Consider the following 21,954-nt stretch of genomic DNA (forward strand, 5'->3'; position numbering starts at 1 on the left):
TAAACTATATTTTCGAAGGTAGAGAGAAAACGGCAGATAGCAAAAAGCATATTGACCTGCAAAAAGTATATTGCACGGTTATTTTTAGAAAATTCTAAAAAACAATATACTTTGTGACGTCATGTAATGAATTTCAGGATATTGTTTAACGTTTTGAAACACATGATATATCTGTGATCGATTATTTGACGAAAAAATCTTCAAATACATAAGATGTCCAAAAAAAAAGAAGTAAATGAAATAACAACTAATATGTTGTTATTGTCAAGGAGACAATGTAATATCTATAAAATTCCAACAAACCTAAATGACAATCAGAAATTAATAATATAACAAATATAGCCTTTGTATAAGGTCAATACAGGATATATCGACCCAAAGAAGTATATCGACCTCTGACTTCGTCCTCAGTCAATATACTTCTTTCAGGTCAATATATTCTTGTATCGACCTCATACAAAGGCTATATTTGTATAATATCTCTAATAAAAATTGTGTTTAATTTGTTCATTTCATACACATATGACATAAGAATTTTTTTTACAGGACCTCCTTATTTTAAGACATACCCAATACCAGATATTTTTCATGACCTTGGTCTTTACAATACTTTCTCAGGTCAGAGTAAAGCTCCCTTACAACTCTAAAGATGAGATAGAGTTCTTTATTAAGTGTATACAAAAAACAAATTGTTATGATTCCTTAATAATTGTTAAAGATGTGGAATTACAGCATGAGAAGGAAGAAAAGGATGAGCTAGCTGTAACACATTATGTGAGAAAATTAAAGGTGAGATTGGAGTTTACTTCTTGTTAAGTTTGTTAAAATTTCTCCTTCTTTCTGTTTTTGTTATTTGACTTCAAAAGGCAACCAGGGGACTTAGTGGCGAAGTGGTCTAAGTAGTCAAATTATTGTATCACTAGCCTGTCAACACTGAGGTTGTGAGTTCAAATCCCGCATGTGGTAGATGCATGCAATTCCAATCTAAATTGAGTAGCATTGTCAGTTTTTCTACCAAAGGTACCATTTCTCTCCTGGAATTCCTACTTTCTTCAAAAATAAAAACTGACTGCTAAGAAATAGCAATAATGCAGAAAGTGGTGTTAAATGCCAATCATTCAAATCAAATTGGTAAACAGACTTTGAGCTGTACTGAAGGACTTTTTGTGAACATATAAGGATAATAATTGGAGATATAAGAATTGTTGCGTACATTTATTATTACTATTGTTGATCAATGAACAAAAATTTTATATTGATATTTACAATATTTCAGGAATGCTTTGTTCAAATGATGCTATCAAAATTTTAAATTGGGTTTAAATTTTGTAAAACTTATTCATCTTTAATTTTTGCAATATTAAAATCATTGCAAAAATATCAGACCTTTGCATTGGATTATACATACTTACTAAATATTCAACAAACTTGAGCATTTTTTTTATGTTTTTGTAGGTTATTGGGCTTTCAGCATTTAGATTGAATCTTGTTCAGAAAAGAATGAAAGAAATGCGGATGGAAATGGCCGCCAATTTTTATATTACCATGGTAACACAAATGTTTTGTTATATTTTGAATAGATTAAATTGTTTATACTGTCAGACTTCAGATGAAGTTATAATTTAATAAATATTGAAAGAACATTGAATTACTGGACATAACAAAAAAGAGAAGATGTGGGTATGATTGCCAATGAGATAACTTTCCACAAAAGACAAAATGACACAGAAATTAACTAATTACTATTAACCTTAATCTAGTGAACTAAACAAAAACATATAGATCATAATTATTCACTTATACAACAATTAGAGACCTGTGTTCAGAATCCAGCATTAGAATATGTGAAGGAAAATCTTTAACTTATTACTACAAATGGTTCTGACGTTCCACAAAGTTTGAGTCAACCATGATCAAAAGGATGGACCAAATCAAAATTTCAAGTTACATGCTGGTAATTAACATACACTAAACTTAGAACATGTAGAACATCCAAGAGTTAAGATTCCATAACACAACATCAATTCTTAATGGCCCTACTGGTGCCTCATGCAAAGTAATATGTTAACCATAGTTGATTTATAGAACTTTTTATTTTTATAGTTGACTAAGAGACACTGGAATCGTTGGATGGCAAGATGTGAACACAATGAAGAACTAGCTATTCATAGTTTAACTGTCAAAGCTACAATACATTACAGGTACACAGAGGCTGTTATTTGTTATTTAAAACTCACTTTCATAGACATTGGATCTCTTACTTGAGAGCATATGAGTAATTATTCAAAATAAACAATTTATATTTTTATGGCTCAATTCGTGAATAGTTCTTTGGTTTAAATCTTTTTTGGGGGGAATTTGTTAAAATCTAGGGCTCATTTTTGCAAAAGTTTCTTTTGTTTATGATTAATTTAAAGTAAATAATTACAAATGATTGCAAGCCATACCACATTTCATAAGCAGATACTACTTCCTTCAAGTTAGTTTGAAATTCTGTACAATTCTATAAATGTAGTATTGATTTCAATCAAGTCATGTTAGTCAGAACACTTTTTGAATACAAGGTAAATGACAACTTTTTCAAAGTTTGCAGACTTGAAAATTTTAGAATTGTTTCCCTTGATACAGTAAATTTATTGTTTTTATTATTAAAAAAAAAATGTTTAAAAGGGAAGAATTCAAGATATTTTTCAAAAAGTTTGAATGATGCCATTGGTCTTAGAGAAAGATTTTACCAATTTGTTTATTATCCTGTTACTGTCTTAAAATATAAGACCTTTGCATTTTGGTTATAATTATATATTTGTAATTATTTTTAATAGAATGGTTGTTTGTAAAAAAATGATAGATGCATGGCTGGACTATGTGGAATGGAGAAAACACAGACAGGTATTTCATTATTTAGAATAACAGTAGTCAATACATGAAAATAACATATTTCTTTAAAGGAGGAGATAATTGCATCTGTGAAATAGTCAAATAATAATTAGCTAAAACAAATTTCTGATAAAAAAAGGGAAATTTTGTTTGACACCTTACACACTTTATAGTTAAATACAAGTGAAAGAATTATTTGCTCAATAATATGTACTAGCATTTTTTTTTAAAGACAGTTGTTAAAAATGAAGTAAATTGCTTGTTCTTACATTCTTGTAGTATCTGTTTTTTATTTACAACTTTGAGAATCACACTATTTTCTCAAAATGATAGCACCACATTGGTTGATATTCAATACAAAATCTGTTTAGATTGCACCTTAAACACCATTACGTTAGAAAAACCATTTGAAGAACTCTGACTAATTATATGTAGCAGGATTTCCAGATTGACTTTGTATTTCAGGCTCAGTATGATAAGGCTGATGCCTACTACTATGTGAGAGCTATGCCTGTTTTATAAGTCTCTCAGCCTGGATATAGCAGAATTTCTAGATTTGACTCTGTATTTATATTTCAGGCTCAGTATGATAGGGCTGATGCCTACTACTATGTGAGAGCTATGCCTGTTTTATACGTCTCTCAACCTGGATGAAGCAGGATTTCCAGATTTGACTCTTTATTTATATTTCAGGCTCAGTATGATAAGGCTGACGCCTACTACTATGTGAGAGCTATGCCTGTTTTATTCATCTCTCAGTCTAGATGTAACAGAATTTCCAGATTTGACTCTGTATTTATATTTCAGGCTCAGTATGATAAGGCTGATGCCTACTACTATGTGAGAGCTATGCCTGTTTTATTCGTCTCTCAGTCTAGATGTAACAGAATTTCCAGATTTGACTCTGTATTTATATTTCAGGCTCAGTATGATAAGGCTAATGCCTACTACTATGTGAGAGCTAACCCTGTTTTATACGTCTCTCAACCTGGATGTAACAGTATTTCCAGATTTGACTCTTTATTTATATTTCAGGCTCAGTATGATAAGGCTGATGCCTACTACTATGTGAGAGCTATGCCTGTTTTATTCGTCTCTCAGTCTAGATGTAACAGAATTTCCAGATTTGACTCTGTATTTATATTTCAGGCTCAGTATGATAAGGCTGATGCCTACTACTATGTGAGAGCTATGCCTGTTTTATTCGTCTCTCAGTCTAGATGTAACAGAATTTCCAGATTTGACTCTGTATTTATATTTCAGGCTCAGTATGATAAGGCTGATGCCTACTACTATGTGAGAGCTATGCCTGTTTTATTCGTCTCTCAGTCTAGATGTAACAGAATTTCCAGATTTGACTCTGTATTTATATTTCAGGCTCAGTATGATAAGGCTGATGCCTACTACTATGTGAGAGCTATGCCTGTTTTCCTTCATCACATTAAAGCTCATGTTGAGTTACAGAAAAGGAACAGACAATATGGTGAAGTGGCAGTACAGTTCAGAAGGTATCTTCAAAAATATCAGCACATTAACTTGAAAATGCTTTGGTGAAATCATTTCAAATTTGAATATGTTGTTGTTTGCAACTAAATGAAGGTAATGTTTAATTCACATGATTTTAGTCTTTAACCTTTTTAAGTTGTAGAAATTAATAAAGTAGCGAAAAGTGATACTTAAAGTATAGTCACATACAATAACTTATACATGCTTTGACGAAGCATGACAAGTTTAGATATGTTAATGTTGTTTCTTGTGACTAAATGAAGGTCATGCTTATAGTTTTGAATGTCATTGAACAGAAGACAATTTCTATTTGAAAATTTATGTAAAATGTTCATCTTAATTAAAAGTCAGTAATGCATTCATTTTCTTGTATGTCGAAATATAACTTTTGTCCTCATCATATTTTATACATATCTTTATAACATTTTTCATATTTCCTGTGTAGACAAAAGACAGTGCAATCATTGAAACTATTTGTATTTCAGAGAAAATCTCTCTGCCAGATTCTTCTATATGTGGTTCAATAACTTTGAACAGAGTCGAGAAGACAGAATGAATGAAAGAATGGTAAGATTAACTGATGAGATTGAAAAAATGAGTGGCACATTCGTGTCAACAGTTATCATAAATATATTCAAGCTTATTAGTAACATAGATAATAAACATAATTCTGTTTCACATAATCCTAAAAAAAGTATTTATGAAAGGGACTGTTAAACTATCTTAAAACAGCTGACTTCAAGAGTGATCTCCCTGAAGTCAAATGACTTGTCTGAGAACCCATGACAACTTACCCCATTGCCAACTTGCCCAAAACCAACTTGTTTGAACTTTTAAGCAACTTTCCCTGCTTACTCATCAGGAATTTTACTCTTTTTGTATAGTTTGTGAGGCTAGATCTTGTAGGGAGGGTTCCCTTTTATTCGGTGGATAGTTGTCACTGTCTCATCTTGATGTATGTTGTCTTTTATGATATTTTGTAAAGCTTATTGTACAGTGTTAAAAAGTTACCAATCTCTAAACAACATCCTGTGACCCTTTTTTTGTTTAGTTTGTGTGGTTGTGGTTGTATGTTGCTGTCTGACTGACTGACATAAACCTTACATTCCCCATAACTTATATTGGATATGATTGTGCAGACTTCAACAATGAGAAAAACCCATTCCATATATATGGTAAGCTTTAAAAGGCTGATATGACCAAATGTAATAATATTGAAATGATTAGTGATAAAACAATAAAAGAAAAACAAATATGACCAACAGAAACCAATTATAACCAAACAACCTTGGCAGTCGTGGCAAAAAGCTAGTAAACATTTGAATATTTTTAAGAATTGAATGCTTATTTTTGTAATGTTTCCAGTATTGAATTATATTGAAATTCTACAGATTTGTCTTAATGACTAGAATTATTTATTACAGGCAATCTTACATTATGATAGCTGCATCTTTAAAAGACATTTTTGTAACTGGAAGAATAGATATCAGCAAGCTTTGGAAGAAAGCAAGAAAGAGGTATGTTATCTTTTTGATTGTACAAAAAATGGGTATTGCTATAAAGTTATTTTATTTCCAAAATACCAAATGTCTCATACATGAAGAAAAATTGTGTGTCCTTCTATATCAGTGGAAACAGAATAAGTCTTCCATTGATATCTTTTAGGAAGTTTATTCAGAATTCGAATGTTGGCATATATCTTTTCTTAAAGAAAAATATTCTGAACAAAATTGACTGGAGAAAGTGTACTATTTGATGTATTGTTTGAAGGACTGTTGTCGTCAGATGAAACAATGAGCAAACTTTTATATAAATTATCTACCTTAAGAATAACAATATAACCAGATTTATTCTTTGGACTTACACCAAACTTTAAACGCTTATCAAAATCAATTTTCATTAGCTTTTTTATCTCGCATGTGGGAAAAATTATTAAAATAAAATGCAATGGAAACTACAAGGCGAGGGAGACAACCCATTTAATTATATAAAATTTACTAGACTTTGATTGATTTTGAAATGCACAGATCAATATAGACATATACATATGGCCACAGGTAATCATGGTTATGGTTGTGAGTATTTAGTTTTGTATCTGATTTTACAATTTTTAGGAACAAGCCATCAAACACTTCAACAAAGTTTTATGCAAGAAACATCTGAAGGCTCTAAAACAGTATATAGATGACTTGAATCTTGGGTAGGTGAAAAATATCCATAATACATTTTGTTAGCTTTGTTTATATAACTTTATACAGGTTTCCTTATAAAATAGACTTATGATTTATGGTTGATATTTGTCGTATTCACTGCTTATTGTTATTCATATACCACATCTCCTTATTGTATATTAATTGTTTATATTTATATCTACTAATTTTTTTTATAAATATTTGTGTGGACTTCTTATTGCAAATTTTGAACAATGACAAGAATTAATCAAATAGGATTTCAGGAAAGGTGGCATTCAAATGATCCACTATTCTAAATGTGAGTTTTACTTTTTGCAAAATCTCTCCTGTCACAATTCTTTTAGAATAATAACACATCATATATATTTCTTACTTTTTAATATTCCTTCAAACTGATATAATTTTTTTTCTTTTTTCCAGTGAAATCAATGATGCTAAGGCAACCAAACACAACTATCTACATCACATTTCTGTTTTGTTTAAGACTTGGAAACAGGTAAAGACAGATGTTGATAATATTAAATAATTAACCTTTTCAGAATGAAATGAAGAGTAGAAAGATATCATTTGAATCTTGTGTAATTTTTTAAAGATTTGCAATTGTTTTTTTTTTTATTCAACTAAGCTTTTGGCTATATCTATCTAATAAAATTAGGAGGTTACAGTTTAACATAGTGCAGTGGTATGCAGAATCTGTAACATAATTAATTTGCTGAAATTTGACCATAAATGAGATTTCTGAATATTGAAAAATTCTTACTTCTTACATATGGCAAATCTCTTGTCCAATTTGTAATGATTTTTAATTTACCCAAATGTATTAATCATCTTTTTACTGCAGTATGTCTTGTATAAACGACAACAAAGAGTAAAGAAGTCTAAAGCAGACATGTTTTATAAAAGACATGTGTACCAAAAAGTCATGAAGAGATTGAAAAACAACCTGATTCAGGGGAGACAATTTAAACAAATTGCTGAAGAACAGTCCAGCAAAAAATGTCAACAACTTTTAAGGTAGGCAGCCAGTATTTTGTTTTTCTATTCATATCAGTGTGACCTTGCTTCTTATTGCAAGTCAAAGGGTCTCTTCAAATCATTTGTCTTCAATATCTACCATGGATTCATTTATTCTTCTGGGAACCAGTTTTCTTGGATTTAGCAACTTTGCCTTTTCTTGGATCTTTGAATTCATACTTTTCCAAAAGTCTGAGTGCATTTCTTTAAAAATTATTATTTATTGAACATTTTAATTAAGGAATAACAGTTGTAATGATAATTTTCAAAATAGTAAATCTTGTTTAAAAATCCGTGTAAAATATTGCAGTCATATTTTGTATGACATGTTTTGAAATAATGTTTTTGTAAATTAATTAGATAAAATTTATTTGCCACTACTTCGTAATAACTAATTTCATTGTGATAAATCAAAAAAAAAATTGTAAATTATTCAGATGGACTTTATATAGATGGAGAGATAATTGTGAAGAACAGCAAGAAGACAGACAGACAGAAAACATGGCTTTTTGTCATTATCACAGATATCTGCTGACTAAGGTATGGAAAGATTTAAATCTACATAATGTCATGAAATTATTGTTTAACGAAATACGAATACGAAGTATCTAAGCTAAATTTAAAAATGACAATTCAAGTCAATGCTGGATGAACTCCTTCTATAAAACAAACCACAGTCAAGTCAGATTTTTAATTGGGTTTCTACAGGGAAAGTGAAAAAAAATACAGACAAATGACATTTTTTTTTGTATTAAATCTCAATTACACATACTTTGATTTCAGTCACCCATTAAAAACATATCATCATATTGTTGTTCAACCATATTAAACCATTAGATTATTTATTTGCAAAACATTATGGCAATATGTTCAATGGTACAAATTATAAGTGGGAAAATTAATATGAACAAATTTACCAGTATTAGATAGATATTCAGTGAGAGTTGATAATTACAGGTCACAACAGCTTGGCACAGATATGCAGTGATACATGCATATAAAAAATCTGAAATGAGGCAATGGGTAGAAAATACACAGAAAACCCTCAATCATAGTAAGTATAAATGAATAAAAAAAAAACCTTAAAAAAAAAATCATTAAAGAAATAAAAAAAACTTCATGGATGAACATTTCTATTTAAGTTGAATACAATTGTGAACTGGACTTTTTAGTTGGGTTTTCCAAAAACAAACTACTGTATATTCAGAAATTATTTCATGCATTTATTATTGTGATTTTGTCATTTAAGACTAAAACTCAATTTTAATTTTTCTGATATTGAGAAAAATACTGTTTAATTGATATAAAAAAAAAATTAAAATGTGAGTGTAAACTTTAAATTATTGCGATTATAACCCTACCACATTTTTGTCAATAGTAAAAACAATCCATAATTTCTGAATTTACAGTAAATGATCTTTAATTTTTAAAAGGGAAATAATACAGATTTTTTTAATTAAATTTCAAGGATTTATCTTTTAAGTTGAAATCCCTTAGGAAGAATAATTTGAACTATCACATATGGCAACTTTGCAGTATATTTTGTAATTAGTATTTGATAATCAATTAAAAGAGAGGCGAAGGATACTAGAGGAACATTCAAACTTGAAAGTCGAAAATAAACTGACAACAACATGGCTAAAATAGAAAAAAGACCAATGATCAATATTAGGACACAAAACTAAAGACTAAGCAACATGAACCCCACAAAAACTGGTGTTATTTCAGATGCTCTGGAATGGTAAGCATATCCTGCTCCACATGTGGCACCTTCTGTGTTGCTCATGTTAGTAAAAACCCGGTGATAAGTCTAATGGATAGAGGGGAGTGTTCAGAAGGAATTTTTTTATTTTAGATCTTGGTTGTAAGTCATTTTTATGTAAGCAAAATTACACTAAGAAAGTGTGTGGGTTGTGGGGGATTCTTTAAAGCCGCCTTCATTCATGAAAATGGAGGAGTCCTAAAGGCCTAAATATATCTTGATTATCATATGTTACATTATAGATAAGCTACAGAGATATTTCAGCTTTTGGAGGACAACGAGAGATGAATCTATTCTGAAGAAACTGAAAACTGAACAGGCTGCACAACATTACAACAGGGTGCTATTACAAAACTTGATTTCCCAATGGAAAGAATTCGTTCAGGATTCTATCAAGAAAAAGGTATTGTCATTAACATAGATAGAAATAGTATTTTGTAAACTACATGTTTAAACCGGCCACATTATTTATGTATGTGCCTGTCCCAAGTCAGGAGCCTATAATTCAGTGGTTGTCGTTTGTTAATGTGTTACATATTTGTTTTTCGTTCATTTTTTTACATAAATAATGCTGTTAGTTTTCTCGTTTGAATTGTTTTACATTGTCTTATTGGGGCCTTTTATAGCTGACTATGCGGTATGGGCTCATTGTTGAAGGCCGTACCGTGACCTATAGTTGTTAATGTTTGTGTCATTTTGGTCTTTTTGGATAGCTGTCTCATTGGTAATCATACCACATTTTCTTTTTTATACATATTGTTTTCAAGAAATGTATTAATTATATATAAGTTAAGCATTTCTTTTACACATATAGTTAACTCTTGTTGTTTCAAAATTTCCCTGTGGTTGGACATTTGTTCCATATAATTTTATGCATTTCTACTCCTGGAGAGTCGACATTTGATGTGTAAATTTTGGTTTTCTATATTTAAATGAATGGGTCGAAGGTTAAGAGAATTATTTAAATTGTATTATTTATGTCGAACCATTCACTGAACTAGTACAAATTTTGTTTAAGGGCCAACTGCAGCCCAACTCTAGATACTGGATTTTCTTACTGTGTTTTAAGACCCATTGGTGGCCTTGAGCTTTTGTATGCTCTTTGGTCAGATTGTTGTCTCTTTGACACATTACCCATTTCCATTCTCAATTTTATACATTCTTATTATATTTGTAGCTTTTGATAAAACAGTCAGTCTGGTTTAATGAAGTTAGATTGAAAACTTGGTCCATAGCCACATGGAAGCAAGAACATGCCAAAACACAAGAAACTGCTCAGAAATCTGCATTAGCTATGTGGCACTGGAGTCTAAATTTACAGAAACAGGTACTGAAAGAATTTAGAGTTATGGGTCTTAAAATCCACATTGAGTCAAGTTTTGTGGGAAAAATTTGGTTGATTATATAGGGAATCATTGAAGCATGACTGGAGCGGCCCCCCCCTAAGTTCTGTCAGTGGCCCCCCCTTAGGAAAAGTTTTAAATCGGAGATTTTTCTTGCTTTTGAACATTTTTCGTCACAACAACAGTTTTCTTTTCTAAACTATGTTTACAAGGAGAGGAGACGTCAAAAGCTTTCTTCAAACACGTGCGTCGCAAAGTGGTAAATAAATTCTGTATGTGACATTTAGCGGAAGCCATTTAACCATATCATTTTGTCAAACAAATTCAATCAACACTTTTATTAATTAGTCCTTTGTTGTCGATAGCTATAAAATGCAATCAGCTGATTATTTATTTCCTGTCCAAATCTTAATGAGGTCAAGGTGAATTCCAAGTATTGTCTGATCGGGTAAAGTCTAAGAAACTCAAAAAAGTAAATAAACAAGATGGAGGAAAATAAATCTTTCTATATATTTCTTTCGCAAATGACGAATTTTTATCGCCACAATTATTATTTTTTCACAAATTGCGAAAATGGCGACCGCCAGCGGAAACCCTGACTAATATAGTACAAAGGTGTAGATTAAAAATTACACCACTCCAGGCCCTTTTGTTTTCCACGTAATTAATATTGCCAATAATTAAGAAGTTCCGGGTCGAGTCCGATACCGATACCAATAGTATATTCATCTGTTACCTATTACCTTATCTGTACGTTCCGCATTTGACAGGTGCACCACCAAACAGTGTATTCAGGATATGCTATATACACGGGTCATAATCACAGGGTTTACACTACTAAATTGTCAAATTGTTACCTATTGTAGTATTTTGATCAGTAAGACTTTATAAGATACCAATACGAATACTAACAATAAGGCGTATAAGTACAGTTTTCAATTTGTTAGCGGGCATGACGTAAAACAGCGAATCAAAGAATTCAACTTTATTTATAACTAATATAGGACAATGCTGTTGATTAAAAAAATACTCCATCCCAGGACCTTTTGTTTTCCAAATAATTAATATTACCAATAATTGATAAGTTCCAGTTAGACGGGTTCAAACAGAAAGATTTGAAAGCAGAGAAAACTGTGATAACTATCTTATAATCGGCATGACTTTATCAGATGACAATACTAATAACAAAATAAGTCTTGCGCATAGTTATATACTTTAATTCAGTCACGGAACTGCCAAATCACGGGTGTGTTCTAGTATATACTAAAGAAACAATTACTGAGATCTGCCTTAGATTTTAACATGGGATAAATTACATTTTGTCATAAAAAAAACTTCTAAATATCTTTTAGATCTTATATACATGTATGCTTGTATAAAAATATTTTTCTTAACATCTGTTTGATTCTTTGTAATTTCATTGCTGTTCTCAAAACACAAAACAAAAATTCTACTCATTTGAGATGAAATCTACAAAGAAACATAAAAATAGAATTGTAGAACATGGGTTAATTTTTAATCAATGAATTTCAATTCTATCAAATTTAATATCTATGAATAAAAATAACATTTTATGTTAACTAGCTAATCAACTTTAATTGCAAATTCATATAAAGAAGACAAGTTTTATGTTGAATTGCTACTTATAGGAAGCTACCAGTTTATACCAGCTCAGAATATATTTAGGTTGACGGTTGAGCAAATCTAATTTACACAGGTTTGCGATTTAGTCAAGTGTCCAAGTTATATATACTATCTTTAAATATCTTTTTTTTCCCTAATAGGCACTTATTGCATGGTATATGTACGCACAAGAAAGAAAAAGGAAGAAAAATCGTATAAATGAAGCTTTAGAGAGGAGAAGGAACAGACTTGTGAGAAATGGTATTACGCAATGGCTTAGTGTGGCCAATGATTTGTCTGGTCTTAGGGCAAAGTTTGCTGCTCAACAGCATGCCACTGTAAGATTATTTACTTATCAATAGAAGTGATAATGGTAAAATATTTTACTGATGTAAATACAAACTTGAATTAAATTTATGTTATTTTACTTGTTTAGAACAATTCAGTAAAATGCATTATCTAGCACAACAAATATAAATCAAGTGAATTATACCTCTTTAAATTGTATTCCTAATGGTTACAAATACAAAATTTTACACTAAATCATTCTTATTTTTAGAATGCTTTTAGTCTGCACCAGTTGGTACAGAAGTGTGCCCTACATTGGAGACATTGGACTGCAAGGCGTAAATCTCAAAGACTTCCAGCATCTAATTTTGTTACATTCCATCAAGTCAAACCAAAAGTTGATTTCATGTTGAGGCCTGAACCGTCAGTGCCTGAGGTTCTAAAACAGCCAGCAAAGCAAGTACTCCCTGCTCCAGTTTTGTTAGCTCCACCTGTTGTATCTCAAGGGGCACACCAAGAAAGGCTTGTCCCTATGGTATCAGAATCACCAGTGAGATCTAGAGGACTGGTCCCTGAGGGGTTGCCTGGTAAACATGTGGAATTCAAAGTAGACAGGTAACTTTAAGATTCTTTTGATGATTTATTTTTGGATAAGAGATTTAGAAAAGATAGGCAGATAAAATTAGACTTAAAATATAGAAATATTAGTTGGAATTTGTTGCTTTTGTGTGATTTCTTAAGGTTTCATTGTTGAGCTTTAAAATTGTGCAAGTTGGTATTAAGTGAAAAAGGAAGATATTGATTAGCATACATACATACATCCCAGAATTCGTTTCCATTCTCTAACTTAAGTTTGCATCAATCGAATGTTATGAAACTTATACACATTGCTTATTGCCACATAACATAGATCAAGTTTTAATTGATAGTGTCATCTTTACAATTATAGAGTTATGTCCTATTATTAATGGAAACATTGATGATTCTGTTCCATTACTTAAGTTTGCTTCAACCAAATAATATGAAACTTACTTATAAAAACACAATGCTTAATACCTCAAAATTCAGATCAAGTTTGACATTCTCTGTTTATTCATCCCCTACCATATGTTTATAGAACATTTTAAAAATTAGAAATGTTGTTATTATAAAGTATAAAAGATATGCTCTCCAGACATGCAGATTAATTAATATGACAAATATCTTAGTTTCTGGTCTTTTAGTCTTTCAATTCCTGATTTACTGAGGAACTACAATGACAAATATGTGCCCCATGAAATCTTTTCTCTCTCCATAAATTGGAACTTTAGAAAAAGTCTGAAACTATTGAAAAAAGAGGAAATGAATCTAAATTGCTATAGTATTCATAAAATAGTACCAACTGATTTAATAACGGGACAATTTTTTTTTTATATTTAATACATTTTATAGAAATCTTCCATCCAGAAGAAAGCCAAGACATCCATCCTTTTTAGCAGAGTCATTAAAGAGAGCTGGACTATTTTCTGTTGACCAACAAAACTCAGAGTATGTATGACTTGAACCTAAATAGAGATGATTTTTTATATTCATAATAGCAACAGATATTTTATTTATTTAAGGAATGACTGTAATATTTTTTCTGTCTATGAAGAAATAATATAAAAAATTTGGTGCACACTGAATAACGGTGTAGCGGGTTATTTAACAGTGTGCACCACATTTTTTATGTTATTTTAAATAGACAGAAAAAAATATTACAGTCATTTCATATAATTTAATAGTAAATTCCATTTTAAACCGTAGAAAACCATGAAAAACGTTGATGACGTCACGGTCACATGACTAAATTATGTCTATGGGCTCATAACAAAATAACGTCAGCCAATCAGAAGATGCGTTTCATTTAAAATTAAATTATTCCTGAATAACTGTTGTATAATAATGGTAGGAATTTGTGTGCATTATTGAAAAATAAATTACTGGCGATTCAGAATTTTTTTAAATGATTTTCTATTGTTAACCCTTAGCCTGCTATGCGAGACTATTGTTGTTCCGATAAGACAGTCCGCTACTGCTACTCGCGACTATAGTCAATTTCCGTAACTCGTTTGTTTACACAGTTACCATGGAATGGGCGGAGTCAATATTCATGAGATTGCGGCAGTTTCGACTTGTATGGATTCTGATTGGTTAAAAATCTGCGTTCTTTCGAATGTCTCTTGACTTTTAATGAGGTATAAGCGATAAACCGAAAGTGAAAACTTTTGTTGAAAAAAGTGACAAAATGGCGGACATTATTTGGAGAAATGGCCAACACGTTCAGAAGTATTTCAATGATAACGATTTAACAGCGGTGGCCGATTAAAAGGATTTGAACGAGAACCGAAGATATAATAGCCAGAAATAGAAACATTCTATCAAAACTGCAAACAGGAGACTTTTAAAGCGAGAATTACGGGGATTCCCAGACCTTGTTCAAAATGGAGGACATGAAACAGGATTTGCGATGTTTATCATTTCGCCTTTCAAATGTGAATCAATATTGACTGACATCGATAGACCCAAACTTTAAGTTTGTCAAGATTATATATTGATGAAAGCTTTAATAATGAACTTGTCGTATAAATATATTTGTACATGGAAGTAAAAGTCGGCGCAGTGAAAGTTGGAGGAAAATACCGGAAAATATTTGCATAAAAAAGGCCGTTGGTCTGAGAAGAAACTTTTATTTTTTGATAATCACAATGGAACTTAGTTCTCAAAAGAGATTTTTAACTATATTGGTTCAATTCTGAAGTCATGGATACTTTTACATTGATGGATTCGTTAATAAAACATGTAAAAACAAGTTTACCTTTGTTTACCTCTATCCGCACCTGTACAGGTAAAAACTGACCAGAGACTCACACAAAAATAAAATAAATAAAAAATACAGAATCTAACAATACTTTTTTATATAACTTTTATTGATGAATATTCAATATTTACAAAGATACAGCAATTGTAAGTGAACATGTTTATCTCATCAGTGATTAAAATTTTACTCAGCATTACACAAAAGTACAATAGAAATCAATGCAGCAGTCTAAGGGTTTAAAAAATGTGATGTGTTTGATTTTGCTAAAATAAAAACTTGCAGCCTTTCCTGAAATCCGAATCTTAATCAAACATACTAAATCTGATTTACAAATTAAAGGAACATGTCGGTTATTAATTTGGTGATGTAGGGATGGTAAGCAGGTAACTGCAATTTGAAATTTGCACAAAAATATAAAATACACAGAAAACAGACAAAATGTGTAAATAAAAAAGATTTAGAAACAGAATTTAGATATTGATTGACAAACCCATTGTTTTTATAGGTGTGAAAAAATAGCAGAGAACAAAATAGTGGAAAAAGAGAACTTTGAAAATACAAGTATACCGGCAGAAATGTTATTTAATAATTTTGAAGTACATAAAGAATCATCAAGTGAAATGTTAAAACTAAATGACAAAAATAAAGAGAGTGCAACATTAAGCATGCTGAAAACTGAGCCTACTTCTACGACAATACAGTCCAGCAGTACTGGGCAGACTTCAGGTCTGATAGGATCAGACCCTACACTTCAAATCAGAGGATTTATTGATAAAAATTCATCTACAGAGAAAAATCAATCAGATATTGAAAATGTAACACAACGCAGTGAAAAAACTTTGTCTTCCATAAACTCAGATGTAAATGTTATGGAGAAAAATTTCACAGCCCCAAAACAAGGATACAGAATGTTTGAGACAAAGTTACTGACACCTGCCGATTTCTTAGCCACGAAAATGACAAGTACCTTAACGAAAGACATTGCAGGGAATTTACCACATGTGGGTTTATCTCCCCGTGACAGAATTGACGGAATCTCATCTATAAATAGTACTTTAAAAACAAAAGATTCAGTTGATCTTTTGTCGTCTGCAGATAATTCAGGGAAATTTAAAGAAAGCATGGGATTTGTTAAATCTACTGACGATACTGGGACAAAAAGTGCTGATTCCTTACTTCCAATTGATATTGATTCTCCTAGATTAGAGAAAAAAGGAACTGTATTAGCCAATCAAATTACTGATATAAGAAATAGACTAAAAGGATTTAATGAAAAGAAGAGACGATTGAGGTATTTACATGTTGATATTTTTTGTTACCAATTGACAAATTTTCATATCATTGTATATCATTCATGCTTGTCTTTTAGCTCACCTGGACAAAATGGCTATGCATGGACTAATGTTATCGATATTTGTTTGTAGTTAATACTCTAGTCATCGCATGTCATAATCTTTAAATTTCCTGAACCAAATTTTAAAAAGACAAAAATTTAGCAATGAATTATCTGCAGTTTATGCTTTTAAAAAATATAATATTGTATTATCTTTTCAACTTACCAATATGGCTTCTTTTATTATAAATAGAAAATAGTGGTAACCAGGTGAGATGGTAATATTTTAAGACGATCCATTTAGAATATATAACTGTTAGTTTCTTGTGTAATTATTTGTTACAATCCTATAACAGTTTCAATATAGATTCTTATGCCCCATTTATTATGCCCCATTTATGTGCATTATGTTTTCTGGTCTGTTTGTCCGTTTGTTTGTTCATTCCTCTGTCTGTCCTGCTCCAGGTTAAAAAAAATTCAATTAACTTGAAAGTTAGTACACATGTTCTTTAAGATACATAGATGCCAACCATTACGATTTTTGCGTAGTTTCTCCGATTTTGCTATAAAAACTAAGCTATTACGGTCAAAGTCGAATAGTTACGGAGTACCAATCATCGCCGTTCAATTTTGTAAAACGCGGATTTTTATCATTACTTTTCCGTCCTGGTCGGGTATTTAGAAAACGCCAATGTAATGCTTCCGGTTTCTCGGGAGTTATCAACCTATTGTCGAGTAACCAACTGACTTCCGAAGAGGCAAACTTGCATTTTATGAGTAGCTTTCCCCCTTTCTCTACTTCTCCTTGACAAAACGAAAATGTAAGAGTCGAGAACATCTGAACAATTAATTAATGGAATACATACTACAGACAACATTTCAAACGACAAATTTTAGTGCACATCACCTTGCAACCACTCGTCAGTAATTTTTATTGGTAAGTGCAGGTTTATGAATGATTACTGAAAACATTTCAAAAATACAGAAAATTTCATAGTTTGTTACTGATTGTGTCAAAAGGTGGTTGGCATCTATGAAGATATGATCTTTCTAATTTTAATGCCAAATTAGTTTTTATTCCATTTTTACCGTCCACTGAACATACAAAATGATAGTGCGAGTGAGGCATCAGTGTACTATGGACACATTCTTGTTTTTTTTAATCTTATTGCTTTTCTGCTCACTTCAGAATTCCCCTAGTATATGTATGTATGCACCCTCCTCACAGGCACGGGATTTTTTTTTTTTAAATTATGTTCATAATTTTTCAGAAAATTACAGAAACAACATATACATCTTTCTGATTGGTTAGAACAAGAGGTCAAGAAAGGTGAAGAAATAGAAACAGAGGATATTAGGAAGGAAATTATTGAGGTATTATTTTTATCAGGACTAGCCAATATCTTTTCAATGAGAAAGTGATCTGTTGATAAATTCTAACCTATCCTAGACCAAAGATGTGTGACTAAATAGTGCCAAGTACTTTTCCTAAAGTGGTGTTCAAAGGTGGGATGGGGGGATGTTGTATTTATTACATAAATGGAAGATATCGTTTTGACTGACATAGAAAGCTAAAAATGAGCCACTGATTATGTTGTCCTATTTGACTAATTAAAGATAAATACATGTAGATTTAATGGTTGTACAATATTTCTCCACTTGAGACAGTAAATTTAAACTATATTACATTGCAAATGTGTTGTTTCTTCCAGATTGAGGCAGAAATGAGAAAACTTAATCAAGAAATAGACATTGAGAAGCCAATGTGTGCCAAACTAGTTTCTGAAGTACAGATCTTAGTCAAACTCTTACAGGGTAGTGAAACAAACTAATATATATTATATATATACTGTAATGCTATTTATGTTCCATGATATTTTATTTATCATTTTTAGGTGACTTCATTGCAAAATTGCAATCTCTGTTTATGATTTTGTTAAGCTTGTTGATGCATTCATATAAATGGAGGTCAAAGTTTGATGTATTTTTAGAGATTTGTATTCCTGTAATTTGTAATGCCCTGCAGTAGGCCATGGGGGTCAACACGTCAAGTGTTACCTTGCCTCAACGTCTTGTCTTTCATTCTTTTTGTTCAAAATGTTTTGATATACACATTCAAAATTATGGAACAGTTTTCACCAAAAAAAAATTTGTAATTTCAGCCATTTGTTTCAGATTAAAAAAAATATAGAAAGCTTAGCTTAATAATCATGATAAAAGTAGGATATTGACATTTTATTACATGAGAAAACATGTCAAATTAATATATGAATTAACAGTACTTCACTTTATCTGTTGTTATTAATATTTTATTTATTACTTTTGTTTGTTATTTATTTTATGATATATTATAGTAAATAAAAACTGATATAAAATGGAGGTATTTTATTTTTACCCCAATCTGACTGTAGACATTATTTGTGTCATACAAAATTACTTTGCAAAAAGTGTTATTTATGGGTGCATACGTGGTTATTGATTGTTTATGTTCATTTATTGTTGTTACATGTACTGTGGATTCATTATTATTTGTTGGATACCAATTTTCATGGACTTTGTGGGTAGCCAGAACTCCAGGATCTGGTGTTTTTAAGCTCAGGATTTTGGGATTGATCCTTTTGGGATCTGTGAAATGGTTTTTTTGCGAATTTTGGGATGTCAGGATTTAAGATTCCTTAAATTTGGGACCTCAGGATTTTGTGTTTTAAGCCCAGGCTTTCGAGATTAGGACCCCTCCAACTCTGGGTAAAAGTGGAACCACGAATTTTAATGTTCAATAAACAATAAATTTTCCATTGGTGTGTATACAGACTTAAGGATGTACTTAGGTGAGGTTTTGGAATTTGTGTCAAATGTTCGGACTCCTTGGTGTTTTTCCATACAATACAATGTAAAATATTTTGCCCCATAACACCCATTTATTTTTTCATATAAGACTTAAAAGCTCATGAAAGGTCATTTACCAAAATTTTAGAAGATTCTTAATGTTTTATCTTTTGTTTTGAGACCTAATAATACCAATGCAAATATAATGTAAAAGTCTGAGTCAGCCTTTTCCCGTCATATTTTAAATTTCAAATATCCCGAAAAGGAAGTCCATGACCTATCAATATTGTTAGCTTATTTTTATCTGTAATTGATGCTCTACCGGCTTAAAGTATCAATTTTAACTTCTTAATTTATTAATTTTCACCTAACCTCACCTAAGTACATCCTTAAGCAAAACCATGTTATTTGATAATAATTCACTTTCACACGCATAAGATAGACACAGAAAGACTCTTAGTAATGTAAAGGAGGCCAAATTCAGTTCCAAGAAAGACAGCACTTCAAAGATATTTCTTATGACAGAATGGTGTTTTGAATGTTCCAGTAATTGAAAAATCAAATTCGCAAAGGAGAGCGATTGTTTATATTGTGCAGTTGATGAATTTACTTTTTGATAAGAACAGCACATGCCAAAAGATGATTAAAAGATTTAGAAATTGGAGACAAAGTTACAGTGAAATAGTGGACAGATTGACTGTAGAAAAATTTAAGGAGTTGTAATGAATATTGACTAAAGTTTAAAAAAGGAACAAAAGTTGGAATCTTGATTGGTTTAATGAGTCGAAATCAAATCGAACAGATTTAGAGAAAAGATTTGACAATACTGGACATACCAGAGAGCACCAAGGTTAACGTCATCGAAGCAGTAAAATGCTTTATTTGAGTGGTGAACAAAATCATGCTCACTGCAGTTGTCAGGGTGGCTGTATGGCAGGCAAATGTAAATTCAAGATGTCATGCTTCCTTGTCTTGTGCAAACAAATAGATTATTTTATCTTTTAGGTTCAACCTTTAATTCCATATGCAACTTTTTATCATGATTTATTTTTGAAAACAAATTGTTGAAGGGTTTTATTTTATTTTTGCTTTTAACGACTTTGTCATTTTGCACCAGTAGTCACTATTTAAGTGGCAACCAGCTGTTGAGGTAAATATTCTCAATGTCTTATGCTAGGTTATGTTGTTACTCTGCGTTGGTCGTGTGTCTTAATTCTTCTAACATTTCAAAAATAGTACTAACATAAAAAAGAAGATGTGATATAATTGCTAAAGAGACAACTCTCCACAAGAGCCCAAATGACACAGAAATTAAAAAATATAGATAACCAAACGGCCTTCAACAATGAGCAAAGTCAGCTTGAAAGGGCCCTGAAATGACAAATGTAAAACAAATCAAACAAGATAACTATTGCATTATTCATCTACAAAAATAAACGCCGGAATAAAAATATGTAACACACCGACAAGCGACAACCATTGAATTACAGCTACTGACTTGGGACAGGTGCATACATAATGTGGTAGGGTTAAATATGCTAGCAGGATCCTAACCCTCCCCTTTCCTGGGACAATGGTGTTACATTACAACATAAGAACGAATAATAAAATCAGTTGAAAAAGACTTACCTCATCAGATCGATACAATCAGAAATACTACACAGAGTGAACGTGGCCAGGTACTTGTATATCCCATACACCAACAAAAAAACACCCACAAAATACAATTTGAAAAAAAGAAAAGAAAAACAAACACAATATAGATTCAAAAATACGTACGCTCTATGATAAAAAAAAAATATGAGAAAGCAGTAATAGAAAAATAATACCCGACAATTGAAAAAACAATCTCAGACTTACTAACTCAAAGAAAGGAGTTTTTCAATGACACATTTTGTTTACAATAAATTTAAAAGCACATACAACTCAAAGATTTTGTGTCATATAACAAGATATGTACTAGTTCAATGCTACCAATGTAAGGACGTCTCCCTCTATTGATGTAGCAAATAAAAAATCCTCAAGGATTGATTGTAGTTTTTCCTTTTCCATAACATCAAAATAAATGTCAAAAAACATACTGGTATTATGTGATTCCTTCTTCCCTGACCAGAAAAAAAACCACTTCTGTAATTAAATGCCAATAACCCCTACCTACACCCTAAATCGCCATATTATAAACCAGGATTAAAATTTTATATTTGCACCTGAAACGAGTTTTGTTTTCACAAGACTCATCAGTGTTGCTTGATTAAAAAAAAAGTCGAAAGGACCAAATAAAATACGAAATTGAAGAGCATTGAAGACCAAAGTTCATAAAAGTTTAGCCAAATACAGCTAAGTTAATCTAT

General features: G+C 31.1%; 1 protein-coding gene across 2 annotated transcripts in view; it reads left to right on the plus strand.

The window, feature by feature from the left end:
* The window catches only part of LOC139520413 (protein SFI1 homolog), a 32,851-nt gene extending 13,699 nt beyond the window's left edge, over nt 1-19,152 (plus strand). For both annotated transcript variants that reach the window (XM_071313007.1, XM_071313008.1), the window contains 20 exons: nt 719-789; nt 1,456-1,548; nt 2,104-2,201; nt 2,823-2,889; nt 4,255-4,385; nt 4,869-4,950; nt 5,808-5,900; nt 6,498-6,583; nt 6,996-7,071; nt 7,417-7,589; nt 8,027-8,129; nt 8,547-8,643; nt 9,594-9,754; nt 10,529-10,678; nt 12,479-12,655; nt 12,877-13,220; nt 14,037-14,132; nt 15,950-16,735; nt 18,049-18,151; nt 18,490-19,152. In XM_071313007.1, the coding sequence (XP_071169108.1) occupies nt 719-789; nt 1,456-1,548; nt 2,104-2,201; nt 2,823-2,889; nt 4,255-4,385; nt 4,869-4,950; nt 5,808-5,900; nt 6,498-6,583; nt 6,996-7,071; nt 7,417-7,589; nt 8,027-8,129; nt 8,547-8,643; nt 9,594-9,754; nt 10,529-10,678; nt 12,479-12,655; nt 12,877-13,220; nt 14,037-14,132; nt 15,950-16,735; nt 18,049-18,151; nt 18,490-18,609 (3,107 nt within the window). In that variant the 3' untranslated portion in view covers nt 18,610-19,152. The remainder of the gene's footprint in view (nt 1-718; nt 790-1,455; nt 1,549-2,103; nt 2,202-2,822; nt 2,890-4,254; nt 4,386-4,868; nt 4,951-5,807; nt 5,901-6,497; nt 6,584-6,995; nt 7,072-7,416; nt 7,590-8,026; nt 8,130-8,546; nt 8,644-9,593; nt 9,755-10,528; nt 10,679-12,478; nt 12,656-12,876; nt 13,221-14,036; nt 14,133-15,949; nt 16,736-18,048; nt 18,152-18,489) is intronic.
* Nucleotides 19,153-21,954: the final 2,802 nt, after the last annotated feature.

This window comes from Mytilus edulis, chromosome 4, assembly GCF_963676685.1.
Source record: "Mytilus edulis chromosome 4, xbMytEdul2.2, whole genome shotgun sequence".
NCBI lineage: Eukaryota > Metazoa > Mollusca > Bivalvia > Mytilida > Mytilidae > Mytilus > Mytilus edulis.